The sequence below is a fragment of the Dipodomys merriami genome, unplaced genomic scaffold (genome assembly GCF_024711535.1).
Source record: "Dipodomys merriami isolate MVZ:Mamm:240054 unplaced genomic scaffold, mDipMer1.0.p SCAF_19, whole genome shotgun sequence".
Lineage (NCBI taxonomy): Eukaryota > Metazoa > Chordata > Mammalia > Rodentia > Heteromyidae > Dipodomys > Dipodomys merriami.
Genome location: NW_027203270.1, coordinates 25,221,610 through 25,234,053, shown reverse-complemented (window position 1 = coordinate 25,234,053; position 12,444 = coordinate 25,221,610). Strand labels below are relative to the sequence as shown.

At 55.2% G+C, this 12,444-nt stretch overlaps 1 protein-coding gene across 4 annotated transcripts in view; it reads right to left on the bottom strand.

Moving 5' to 3' along the window:
- Positions 1-12,444, bottom strand: part of Fmnl1 (formin like 1) — a 25,663-nt gene extending 13,219 nt beyond the window's left edge. For 2 of the 4 annotated variants that reach the window (XM_070027925.1, XM_070027927.1), the window contains exons 1-5: positions 12,080-12,442; positions 2,735-2,818; positions 1,209-1,322; positions 472-545; positions 70-153 (exon numbers count right to left, since the gene is read on the bottom strand). In XM_070027925.1, the coding sequence (XP_069884026.1) occupies positions 70-153; positions 472-545; positions 1,209-1,322; positions 2,735-2,818; positions 12,080-12,208 (485 nt within the window). In that variant the 5' untranslated portion in view covers positions 12,209-12,442. Of the gene's footprint in view, positions 1-69; positions 154-471; positions 546-1,208; positions 1,323-2,734; positions 2,819-12,079 lie in introns of all 4 variants that reach the window. The other 2 variants (XM_070027926.1, XM_070027928.1) reach the window with 2 other exon arrangements.

The window sequence follows — 12,444 nt, the reverse complement described above, 5'->3', positions numbered from 1 at the left end:
CACCAGGATTGAGGGTCTGAGGAGCAGGATCAAGGGTCTGAGGAGGGGCATCAGGGGCAGGGGGCTTACGTGACAGAGCACTGGGCAAAGGCTAGGTACTCAAGGAGCACGTCCAGGCCACAGTTCTCCTCATTGAGGAACTCCTGCACCCACCTGCAGGGCACAGAACTCGCTCAGTTCCAGCCAGGAAGTAGGCCTGCCCGAGTGGGCACCAAGCAGGCACAGCAAGAGCCTTTGGGTGCTCTTGCTCCAGAAGTCCCCACCCTACCCTCCACCTCAAGAGACCCTGTGATGCTAGGGACTGAGCTCAGGCGTAAGCTCCAGGATGGGGAGGAGCAGAGGAGAAAAGCATCTAGGCCTCCACCTGGAGGTAGTCCACAGGCCCAGCCCTGTGCCAGGGGCAGGGGAGTTGGATGGGGAAGCCCTAAGGCTGTGGGAGGCCCAGAGGGGAAGACCTGAGTTCTAGCTCACCCAATGTGGTTGGTCCTCAGGGAGGTCTCCAGCTCCCGCAACACTTGCGTGGACTCCTGAACTCGCCTCTTAAACTAGGGGCCAAGAACAAAGAGTCTGGTGGGTGAAGCCCCACCTCCCACAGGCCCATCAAGTCCTAAGGCAGCAGCCAGTAGTACCCACCCCCACCCTACACTCAAGGCCTTTCACGATTGTCCTCCCCCACCACCTCCACATGCCTGCCCCACACAATGCGTGCTCAAGGGCTCTGCATTCTTCACCCACACACACAGGGGACACACAAGGTATCTGCACATACATACCTCTACATGGACATACAGCTTACATACACACATCAAACAGCCAACATGACACCTTGGATACACACACAGGGCTTCCCACACACCCACACATGGACACATGGCACATGGGTATGTTTCTCCCCACCTCACCCCCATCCTTGTTCTCACTCTCTCTTCTATTCATGGGCTCAGGAGTATACAAACACACATACATCCAAAAACACACCCATGATACACACACACATCTCTGCAGGACAGAGTGCATACATACACATATAAGCGTACCTATGCAAATGTATACAGGATACACAAAGGAAACTATAAAATTCCCACCAAAAGCACTCTGTCTCCTGTAAATGCCCCCCCCACACACACACACACATAGCTAATCCAGCTGCCCAGAGCCTGGAAGGTGCAGGTAGGGGACAGGTTTAGAATAAAAGGGGAGATGTATACCCCCAGGTTGGACATCCAGTCAGCGGCTACCTTTCGGCTGACCCCACCAGTATCTAGGTAGTTCTTCAGCTTCTGAATGTAGGCTGCAGGGGGGTTCTTGACTTGAAACCGTTCCTGGAGGGATAGATGGGGTATCCAGGGAGCTGGCCAGAGCCACTGTAGAGCCACTGACCAGGTCCCCTACCAGTGTTCCTTTTTTTTTTTCTCTCTCTCTCTCCTGGGTTTTCAGGCTTTTTTTTCTGTCAGTCCTGGGGCTTGAGCTCAGGGCCTGGGCACTGTCCCTGAGCTTCTTTTGCTCAAGGCTAGCACTCTACCACTTGAGCCTTAGCACTACTTCCGACTTTTTCTGTTTATGTGGTACAGAGGAATCGAACCCAAGGCTTCATGCATGCTTGGCAAGCACTCTACCACTAAGTCACATTCCCAGTCCAGTCAGGCTATCTTAAGTTACATCAGAAATACCTAAGGCACAAACCCAAAAGACCTGGCCTCGAGTATCCCAGAGCACTGTCTGGAGGCATAGTGCAGAGGCCTGTCCTGTCACCTGTCTGCCCTAGGGCACCTAGCTACTCAGGAGGCTGAAATTTGAGGATGGTGGTTCAAAGCCAGCCCGGGCAGGAAAGACCTTGAGACTCTTATCTCCAATAAACCACTCAGAAAACCAGAAGTGGCACTGTGGCTCAAGTGGTAGAGCGCTAGCCTTGAGCTGAAGAGCTGAGGGACAGCGCCCAGACCGAGAGTTCACAGATGACCCCACCCATAGGAGCTTCCACTCAGCCCAACCCACAGCATTCAAATGCGCCCAGCTACCCGCTCCACCCCTCTGAGATGCCAGGCTAAGCCCCTCAGGAGCCCCAGAGCCTCTGAAGCACTCTCCACTTCTGTCCTCAGCCCAGCCTTACCCCAGCTAGATGTCTGCCCAGCCAGCCAGCCCATTCCATTAGCAGGAAGCTTCACCAGGCCCCGGGCGGGGGGGGGGGGGGGGGGGAGGATGGGAGGGGATGACTCTGGCACTCTCTAGTTCTCATACCTCAGCCTGAGGCCACACTCACCTCCTCCCTTTCTAGATCCCAAAGCAGTCAGGCCCTACCCCCCCCCCAGTACTGGGAGAAGTCCACCCCAGTGTCCAACAGCTGGACACTGCCCAGTTGTGGTGGGCAGCTGCCCAACTGTGAGCCCAGAGCCTAGACTGAGTTCCAAGGGGCAGCAGTCTGAACTGTCTGGCCTTGAAGGCTGCTGCTTCACCTTCTCTCCTCGGACCCACAGGGAAAGGTGGGGGCAAGGATCCCTTCCCTCTCTTCTCTTACAATAGGCAACCCAGGATTGCCCCTTTCCTTCTCCAGCCCAGGACAGGAGGGTAAAGAGAGGCCCAACCCCTGCCATCTGACATTTCCCATGCTCTCTGGGGAGATGGGGATACAAAGTCCCTCAGAGCCCCCCACCAGCATTTCCAGACGATACCCCAGCCAACCTCTGAGCAGGATCTCAGCCCCACGTGCATCAAGGCAGAGGGAAGGGCGGCCCACCTGGTCACAGATCAGCTCCCACTTCTTCTCATTGTCATACTGGCTCAGCAGCTGGACCTTGTCTGGGGGCAAGTTCATGCAGTTCTGGGAGGGGAGAAACAAAGGAAAGATGCCTGAGCTTGGGCCCCCAACATGATGAGAATGTTAGGGCATTGTCTCGGAAGGCTTGTGTCATTCTTTCACCCAGGAAATAAGTGCTATATTACCCATGGAAAAAACCGAGGCCCAGAGAGGCAGAGCGCATATCCCCCATAACCCAGTATCTAGAAAGGGACCCACAGTTTGTTTTGCCAGTACTGGGGCTTCAACTCAGCCTGAGCACTGTCCCTTAGCTTTTTCACTCAAGGCTGGATAGAGCTCTAGCACTAGAGCCACTCTTCCACTTCTAGCTTTTTTGGTGGTTAATTGGAGATTAGAGTCTCACAGACTTTCCTGCCCAGGCTGGCTTCAAACCTCAATCCTCAGACCTCAACTTCCTGTGTAGCTAGGATTACAGGCAGGCGTGAGCCACTGGCTCCCTGTCTGGACCCAGGGTTTTATGTGTGCTTGTGACAGGGTCTCAGTATGTATCCTAGGCTGTCCTGGAACTCCATATGGAAATTTGTGATCCTCCTGCCTCTGCCTCCCATGTGATGCAGTTCTGTGTGTGAACTACCACACCTGGCTCTCCTGGACTCGGGATCTGAATTCAAATCTAACTGGGCTCTGTCACACACATACGCACTGTCTCCCTGGCATACCTGGCATGAGACACACAGACACATGCCTTCCCTGGGCTCCAGTTTCCCCAAGCTGTGTTAGCTTCCTCTATCCTGGCAGGAAGCTAGCAAAGGAGCATTCACCAGCCAGGTACAGCTGCAGCCATCAGGCAATGACCCCCTTCCCACATGCCATCAGACACCCCAATCCCATGAGCAGACTCAGTCCAGAGTGTCAATGCCAGCAAGGGCAGAGGCAACCCTCCCCAACCCTCTCCAGTACCCCCACTAGGTCCCTTCAGGGAGGGAGGGAATGAGTGAGACAGGACACAAGGGGCAGAGGGCAACGTGTCAGAGGCCAGAAGTAGGCCTAGGTAGAATAGGTAGAATACTAGGCAGTGGTGCTGGTGGCCCAGAATGGAACTCTCCTCAGAGGCTAAGGAAGTTCAGCAAGAGCTCTGCCTTGGTCCTTTCCTGGCCATGCTGCCCCTGTAATACAGTCCAGCTCAGAGCTACAGAATTGACAAGGTGTTGCCAGAATTTGGGGCTCTCTGGACCCCAGCATTTGGCAAATCTCCCTAACACACCCAGAAGACAAGCTAGTTCATTCAGGAAATTCAGGAAACCCCGGTTTATGAAGGGCTTAAGTCTATATCAAGCCCCCAAAACCAGTTGTTGTCTTCATGGAGTTCTCAGTCAAGCTGGGACGATATGGGACACGCCCTCCCAGGGGAGTACAAACCCAGTATTGGACTGTCACCAGTCCTGGCCATCAGGAACATACACACGCCATCACGTGGCTCTAAGGAAAGGTCACACATGGCTGGGGCAGCCAGAGAGCCACACCCACCTGAGGCTCCTCAGCCAGCTTCCTCTCTTGGTTGCTAAGCCTAGGGCTGGAGCTCTGGCTAGACCTCACCCCCAAATCACTGCCTTGAGTTAGTGTCACATAACAGGAAACGGGGTGTTCTCATCCCCCATTGCCTAACTTTCCGGCTGGGGCCCTACTTGAGAGGTGAAATTGTCCACCCACCAGACTCCTGGGTCAGCTGGGGGTAGGGTACGTCATCTGCACCCCCCACCCCCAGCCCTGCATTGTGTAAGAGCCTGATCTGAGGAAACCACTGCAAACCCCCCCACCCCGCCCCCATGCCTGGGGCCAGACCAGGGGCCCTCTCCTCCAGTAAGAGAGAGACTGCCCAGGAAGGGGCCTTCAGGCTATAGGCTGGGGGGGGGGGGTTCTGCTAGGGGGCTTGGAGGCTAACGTCCCTCTCTTTCTGATCCACTCCCAATGTACAGAGACAAAGGGAAGCAGTGGCACTGAGGTGCATGGGCCTGGGGAAAGGAGGAAGTTGATGCCAGGCGATAGAGGAAGGCACGGAGCCCTAGCATCTGAGCCTTAGAAGGGACGGCCACCTACTAACAGGTACTTTCTGGGTCCTCACCTAATGTGTGGTGCTGGAATGGCCCTCAAGTCATGATCATAACCCCAACAGTCATGACAGCCAGCTTTCCCTGAATGTGTACCGTGCCAGGCACCACTCGGCACCCTGCATGCTGCTGGCAGGCCTTCTGCCCCCTGCCTGCCTTGGCACTGCTGCTATGCCCATCCCACAGGTGCACTGAGTCGTCTCCTGACCTGCCCAAGGTCACCTACAAAGCCAGTAAAAAAAAAAAAAAAAGAAGCTAGCTGGCTTTGAGCCACAGCTTTGGTCCTCTCCTCCCGAGCAGTCTCAGGGTATATGCTGCAAAGCAAAGGAGAAGCCTCTCCAAGGTCTTGCTCAGAGCATCCATCCCAACAGTGGTGGAGGGCAAGGTGCCCCTTCCCCACCTGAGCCCTCCTCAGGCCCCAGTCCCATGTGCCAGCCTGCTAGATGTGCTAAATTTAGGCTCTGAAATCAGAAATAGCTCTGACAGCGTTGAGCACTAATTAGCAGCTGCTCCCCAGCTGCGGCTGTGCCCACCAAGGAGATGGGCACCCAGGGAGTGGGAGAGGGGCCAGCACATGTCACTCACTTGGGGTGACCTGAGGCCACTCTGAAAAGCAGGGGCAGGGCCCTAACCAGGCCCCTCAGCAAAGAGGGATGGCATGGGTGCTAGGGGAAGCAAACATCGCTCAGCTAAGACAGGAAGGGCCAAGCAGTCCAGGTGTGTGGTGAAGGGTACATCTGTAACATGGAGGGACCAGAGTGGGACTCAAAAGACCCAGGCTCTGGCTGGGCACCGGTGGCTCAATCCTATAATTCTAGCTACTCAGGAAGCTGAGATCTGAGGCTCACAGCTCAAAGCCAGCCTGGGCAGGAAAGTCTGTGAGACTCTTATCTCCAATTAACCACCAGCAAACCGGAAGTGGGGCTGTGGCTAAGTGGTAAAGCTCTAGAAACTGTTTTGTTGTTGTTGTTATTTTTGTTTTGGTTTGTGGGTGTGTGCATGCACACTGGTACTGGAGCTTGAACTCAAGGCCTGTGCACTGTCCCTGAACCTTCAGCTCCTTTCCCAGCTGCCCTAGTGCTTTGGGTCAGATGAGAAAGGATATGGGGTATGGTCAAGTAAAGGGGTTAATTCCCTCCCTTTTCTATTAGAGTGTATGGTGACCATCGTCCTCCCTGCCTGTGCCTCCTAAGGTCAGAGAGACACTGCACATCCACACTCAGCCCCTGCAGGCTCCTACTTCATACTAGGAACCCTCCCCCCCCCCCCTTTCCCTGTGTTGACTTCTGTCCCAGGGTGCGATCCCAGGAGGCTGACAGCTCTAGCCACATCTGGACAGGGCCACGCCCTGCAGTTTCACTTTCCATTTGAGCATCTAGGCCCCAACCCACCAGCCCATCCTTTCCCCATAGCTGTATCCCACCCTCCCCTGCAAGCCCCAAAGTGCCCCCAAATATAGACATCAAGCCCACTGTTAGGCCAGAAATCAGGCAAACCCCCAGCCTCTATTCTATATCCCCCCTACACCGCTGTGTGGCCTCAATCTTGGCTTTTAAGCTCTCAGCACATCTGCAGAAACAATCAATTGCATCCACTTCTTAAAATCTCCGGATACAGACTCTCTGGTGCTCTTACAGGCTTAGAGGAAGCTATGGGAGTGACCCACCCTGTTTCAGGTGCTGAGATCTCCTAAGGCTAACAGCTCCTCCCATCTGAGCCCCAGCATCCCCTGCAGGTCTGTGTCCCTGGAAGCAAATATAGGACAAGAATAGGAACCAAGATACCAGACCCTGTCCAAATTATCCAGGCTGCAGGAAACCAACAGCAATAAAACAAATTCTCCCAAAACATTTCCTCTGGGCTAATGCCAACTAAGGACTCTACATCTATTCCCTCAGTTAAATCTCAACAACAAGCTTGCAAAGAAGATGCTATTACAACCTTTATTGCAGGAAAGGGAAACTGAGGAACAGAGCGATTAAGTTAACTACCCAAGGATATCTATCTAGATGGCAAACTGGTTGCACAGGACTCCGTTTCCTCAGAAGAAAGACCAATGGGGTGCTGACCTCCTCCTCCCAGAGGTTTGCTGTGGATAGCCCGGCCCCAGTCCCCTCAGCTCTGAAGAACCCATAACAGCCAGCCAGAGCCTCTTCCTGCCACCCAGCACCCTACACTTCCTGTTGTTGCCCATACTGAGCTCTTACTCACTGGGGAACACCCCCACCAGCACCCCTGGGTGTGGGGAAGTGGAGGCCTGCCACCCCTCCTCGTGTGCACACACTAGCTGCCGTGCTAGCTGCCGTTGGCCCCACCGCAGCCCCACCTTCCAGGAGAGGTGGGCCCTCCCTCTCGTGGTTTCCGGCCACCAGGCAGTTTTCAGTCTAGGCCTCGCTGCTGCAGACCTGTGTAATGGCTGGGAGGTAGCCTGGTTTATCAGAGCTGAAGACCTGCATGGCAACCCAGGGTGTTCTTGAGGAGAGGAGAGTAGGGGCTCCAACATGGAGAGAACCAGATCAGCACCCTCTTGCTCACCATGAAGCACAGCTATGGGCATTTCCCCATGACCAGGCATTGTGTGAAGCACTCTATTTAATCCCCTTTATAACAATAAATGTGTAATTTACATGTAAAGAAAATTATCTTGGGCAGGGAAGGTGGCCTAGTGGTAAAGTGCTTGCCTAGCATGCATGAGGCCCTAGGTTTGATTCCTTGATACCACATAAGATTAATAAAATAAAAGGAAAAATAACCACTAAAATTATTTAAAAAAAAAAAAAAGAAGAAGAAGAAAATTAAGCCGGGTGCCGGTGGCTCACGCTTGTAATCCTAGCTACTCAGGAGACTGAGATCTGAGGATTGCGGTTCAAAGCCAGCCCAGGCAGGAAAGACCGTGAGACTCCTATCTCCAATAAACCACCAGAAAACTGGAAGTGGTGCTGTGGCTCAAGTGGTAGAGCACTAGCCTTGAGCTGAAGAGCTGAGGGATAGTGCCCAGGCCCAGAGTTCAAGCCCCATGACCAAAAAAAAAAAAAAAAGAAAGAAAGAAAAAAGAAAATTATCTTCACAGTGTGGTAGTTACCATGTTCCCCTTACATGTAAGGAATACTGAAGTTCAGAGAGGTTGAGTAACTTGCCCTAGGTCACAAAGATAGTAATTGGTAAAGATAAGATTCAATCCCCAAACTTGATTACCTCTGCCCTCTAAACTTGGGAAACTTTCCCTGCCTTTCTCCTGAGCAACCTCTGTCCCTTCAAAGGCAGGGAGGCCCAAACCACCTTCCAGAACTTTGTATTCCCAGGAAAAGTACCAAGATGGCTGGCCCCTAAGAGTAACCACACCTGCTCCTGCCCATCTTACCCAGCTCTTTGCCAAAAGGCCCCAGATGCCATTGTGAATCATGTCCACCACATCTCTGCATTTCTAGGCCAGTCTATGCCAGGCCTGCCTGCTGAGAATGTCACCCACAGCCTCTGCCCAGCCCAGCGTCTGACCACAGGATGACACCCCAGTGAGTGTGTGGGAGATAGAGGGAAGGAAGTGTAGAGTCTGAGCCACCCCACCCTTACCCCTAGCTGCAGGCCCAAAACTTGAGGAGCTCTACCCCAGAGGAGTTGCTGGCCTGGAAAACACACCTCTATCACAGGCTGGCAGAATGGAGACACCAGCCTGCTCTAAAGGGCCTGACGATAGTCAAGCTTTCCAGGGCCCAGGCCCTGCTTGGAACCGTTGTGACTGCCCCATGTAGCCTGGTCAAGTGTTCAGGTCCTTGGGCATGGGTAAGATCACTCTAAGGGCTAAATCCTTACCCATATGATATGCTCTCTTGTGTGCAAACATCACTCTCAGCCCCACCTCCACTTATCCCTGAGCCCCCAGGATACAGGCTGCTCTCTGCCCAGGCAGGTCGGGGTACCCTATGCCCCATTATACACATGACACTCCTGGCAAGCCATCCCAAACCCTCACCCCATATGCCTCCTCCCAAGGCAGGAAGACGTTGGAAGACACCCAGCCTCGGGCAGGGCGTAGGAGAGGCGTGAGCTTGGAGCCTGGCTGGCTGGCATTCCCACCATCCCAGCAGGCCCATGGAGCTGGGCAGCCACGCTCCTCCACGTTGCTAAGGCAGCAGCCGGAAACCCTGGCTCAACCTGTGCTTCCTCCCCACCCCCACTGTAAGCAGGGACCCCTCTCTCACAGCCTAGCACACAGGGGCTCTCTGCACCTCCTGCCCAGATGGGGAGACTTTGCTGGAGATACCCCAAATCCAGAAGAGGAATCCCATGTCCAGGAAAGGAGCAGTTTGGGGTATGGGGACCTATTCCCCACCAGGATGGAAGGGCCATGTTGAAATGACAGGAAAAGGTTCTCTGAGGCCATGGTGACCAGAACTATAGGTGGTACCCCTTCCCCTCCTCCCCCCCCCCACTAATCTAGATTCTTCTTTTAAGACATACCCTAAGGATGAGACTCAGCTCTGACCCTTAAAATGGGGAGGTCAAATGAGCTACCCTCTGAAATACTCATGGCCAGACTTATGGGTTCAGCCAGATCTTTTGTCCTGGGCAGCCTCAAGCAACGAACAAGGTTATCACAGGAGGTGGAGGGGGGGGGGGGTAATCATGTCCCTGCTAGTAGAGAGTAAGAAGAGCCACGTTTTTTAGCCAAGATTGATCTTGGTCATAACAGGGCAAAAGATGCACCTTCCCCAGGAAGAAGGTATAAACACAGTGGGGTTCCTGGGAGCCTAGGGGGAGGAGGCCCAGTGGGTGCTGCTGCCCAGCCACCAGAACACCTCTAAGATCCCTCTCTAGACCTCCTCTCCACCCCTGATACAATTTGCTCCACCCCAAGCCAGAATGCAGAGTGACCAACCCACACTAACCCAGTCCATCTGGTGTGTGTGTGTGTGTCTGTGTGTCTGTGTGTGTCTGCGCGCACACATGCATATGCCAGTACTGGGATGTGAATAGGAACTCAGGGCCTCAGCTCTGTCCCTTAGCTTTTCACTCAAGACTGGCACCCTACTACTTGAGCCACACACAGGATCCACTTCTAGCTTTTTTTTTTTTTTAATTGGAGATACTAGTCTCATAGACTTTCCTTCCCAGGCTGGCTTCAAATCACAATCCTCAGATCTCAGCCTCTTGAGTAGCTCAGATTACAGGCATGAGCACCCAGCTTAGGAGGGGTTGCCTAAGAAGAGGGCCACAAGGACACAATTCCAGGCAAAAATGGTGTAAGTGACATAGACAGCCTGTTTGGACTACCCAACTCCAGTGACATTTTGTTTGACTTAGCCAGTCAGTTACAGCCACAAATCACCTGGGACAGTAAGGCTCCATACTTGCATGGGACTGTCCACACTAGACTTGGATTTTCCCAGATCTGAATTATTCACATGACCCTTCCCCATTACCATGCATAACAGAGAACAGCCTAGAACCTAGACCTCACCCCTCACCTCCAAAGCCTATCCTACCCCTATTATACACACACAGGGAGCTGAGATGATCACACACTCATGGTTACCCCGTAAGGTTGTAGGGATCTTGGGACCATCACCAACTCAGGCTCCCCCAAGAGGGTCCCCAAACCTTGTATCTCATGTCCCCTTCCCCCATCTAGTCAGTCAGCTTAGCCTTGCTGAGGTCTGGGTTTGGGATAGGACTCTTCAGGGCAGGTGAAGAGATGGGTTAGTCAGGGACTGGCCTGAGTCCCTCCTCCTCCCCACCCAAGCAAGGTGCCTTCACAAGGTCACACACCACACACACACACACACATACCACATTCGTCCAGAACCCCTCTTAACTTTCCCTTGGAGTGGGCAGCTGTCAGGATTCTCAGGAACTATTTGTTAGATGACCCCTCCCCGGGGGGCCATGTAGAGGATCAAGCAAGTAGGGCTGAATGATGGGCTGAAGGTGGGGGGAAAGGGTAGAGGGAGTCAAAGGGCCAAAGATGGAGCCAACACCACTTTCTGCCTGTGCCCCTCCTCCCCCAGCAGGGGCCTCCACCCTCAGACCTGCAGTGCCAACCTGCTCAGACTGAGAAGTGCTCTGGGAAACAACCCCGCCTTCCTGCCTGTCACCAGTGTCCAGTAAGAGACAGCTGACAGCAGACAGGCCACACCAGGCAATTAGTTAGAGAAAGGGAGCAGGGAAGAGGGCTGAGGTAGAGAGAGGGAAGTGAGAATGGGTGGCCCTTCCTTTTCCCTGCATCTTCTGCCTCCCATCTGTCTTGGGGACCCCTCACTGCACTGGCCGGTGCACCCCAGTCATGTTTTGACTGTTCTGAACTCAGCTTGAGTTGATGGCTTTCTCCCCAGTGGTAAAGACTCAGCAACCTTCCCCAGCACCCCACCCCCCCAAAAAAAAATTTTCCCCTTGGAAGTGGCACTGTGATTCAAGTGTAGAGCACTTGGCTTGAGCTGAAGAGCTGAGGGACAGTGCCCAGGCCCAGAGTTCAAGCCCCAAGACTGACCCTCCCCCAAAAAGAGTAAATTCCAAAAAAATATTTTCCCAGGCAGGTGATAAGAGGAAGGGATGGGGGCTTCTTGACTTTTGCTTCACCTCAAGCCAGAGTGACCCATCCACGCAGACCCCACCCGGATGAGGGGCACATGCCTCCTGGGCCATATGGGTGTAGGGGGAGGGTCACGGGGGGTGGGGGGACACAAGTGCCGGCTGGCTCCGCAGGATCTGACCACCTACCCACCCGCCTCCCAGCTGCCGGGACACCAGAGCAAACCAGAACCAAGAGCTCCCACTTGAGTCCTGGGCTTGTAAGAGGCTGCGTCGTAACCCTTCCATCTTTGACCCTGAGACACAGAAGGGCGGATGCTCCAGACCCGCACCCCACAGCTGGGCCTGCGTGCGTGGAGAGCTCCCCACGCGAGAGCTCCGCTCCACCCTCCCCGCAGGACGTTTCTGCTTCAGACCTTCAAGCCGAGGAGGGTGGGAGGGGGGTGCGGGCTGGGGGTGGGGGGGACAGCCTGGGCCACTGCAGAAGAAAGTTTTTTTGGGGGGGGAGGAGGGGAGTGGAGAGTGCTAAGTCACGGAGAGAAGCCACTGTCCCTCCCACCCTCCCGGAGGGGGGCAGCCGCCGGGCTGGGGATCTCCAAGCGGCACCTGAGCCCCCGGAGGGCGGGGACGCGCGCGGAGCCCCCGCCGCCCCTCGCCCGGTGGCTCGGGCACGGACACCCCGCGCACTCACCAGGACGCGGTTGAATCGCTCCTCCAGCTCCCCGGCGGCGGGCATCGGCTGCTTGGGGGCGGCGGGCTGCCTGGGGGGCGACGCGGTGGGGCCCGCGGGCTGCTCGGCGCTGCCGGCCGCGTTGCCCATGGTGGTCCCCACCCAGCCGGCCAGGCGCCTCCAGCCTCGGAGATCCAGGGTGTCGCGGGGACGGGCGGGCGGGCGGCAGGCGGCTTAGCGGCGCGCAGGAGCCGGGGCGCGGCGTCCCATCGGGGCGGCCCGGTCCGGTCCGATGGGAGCGGGCGGTGAGCTTGGGGCGCGGGGAGGAAGTCAGGCTGCCGGCCGCCGGGGCCCGAGGGCTGGGCCGGGGGCAGGAAGCTGCGGCG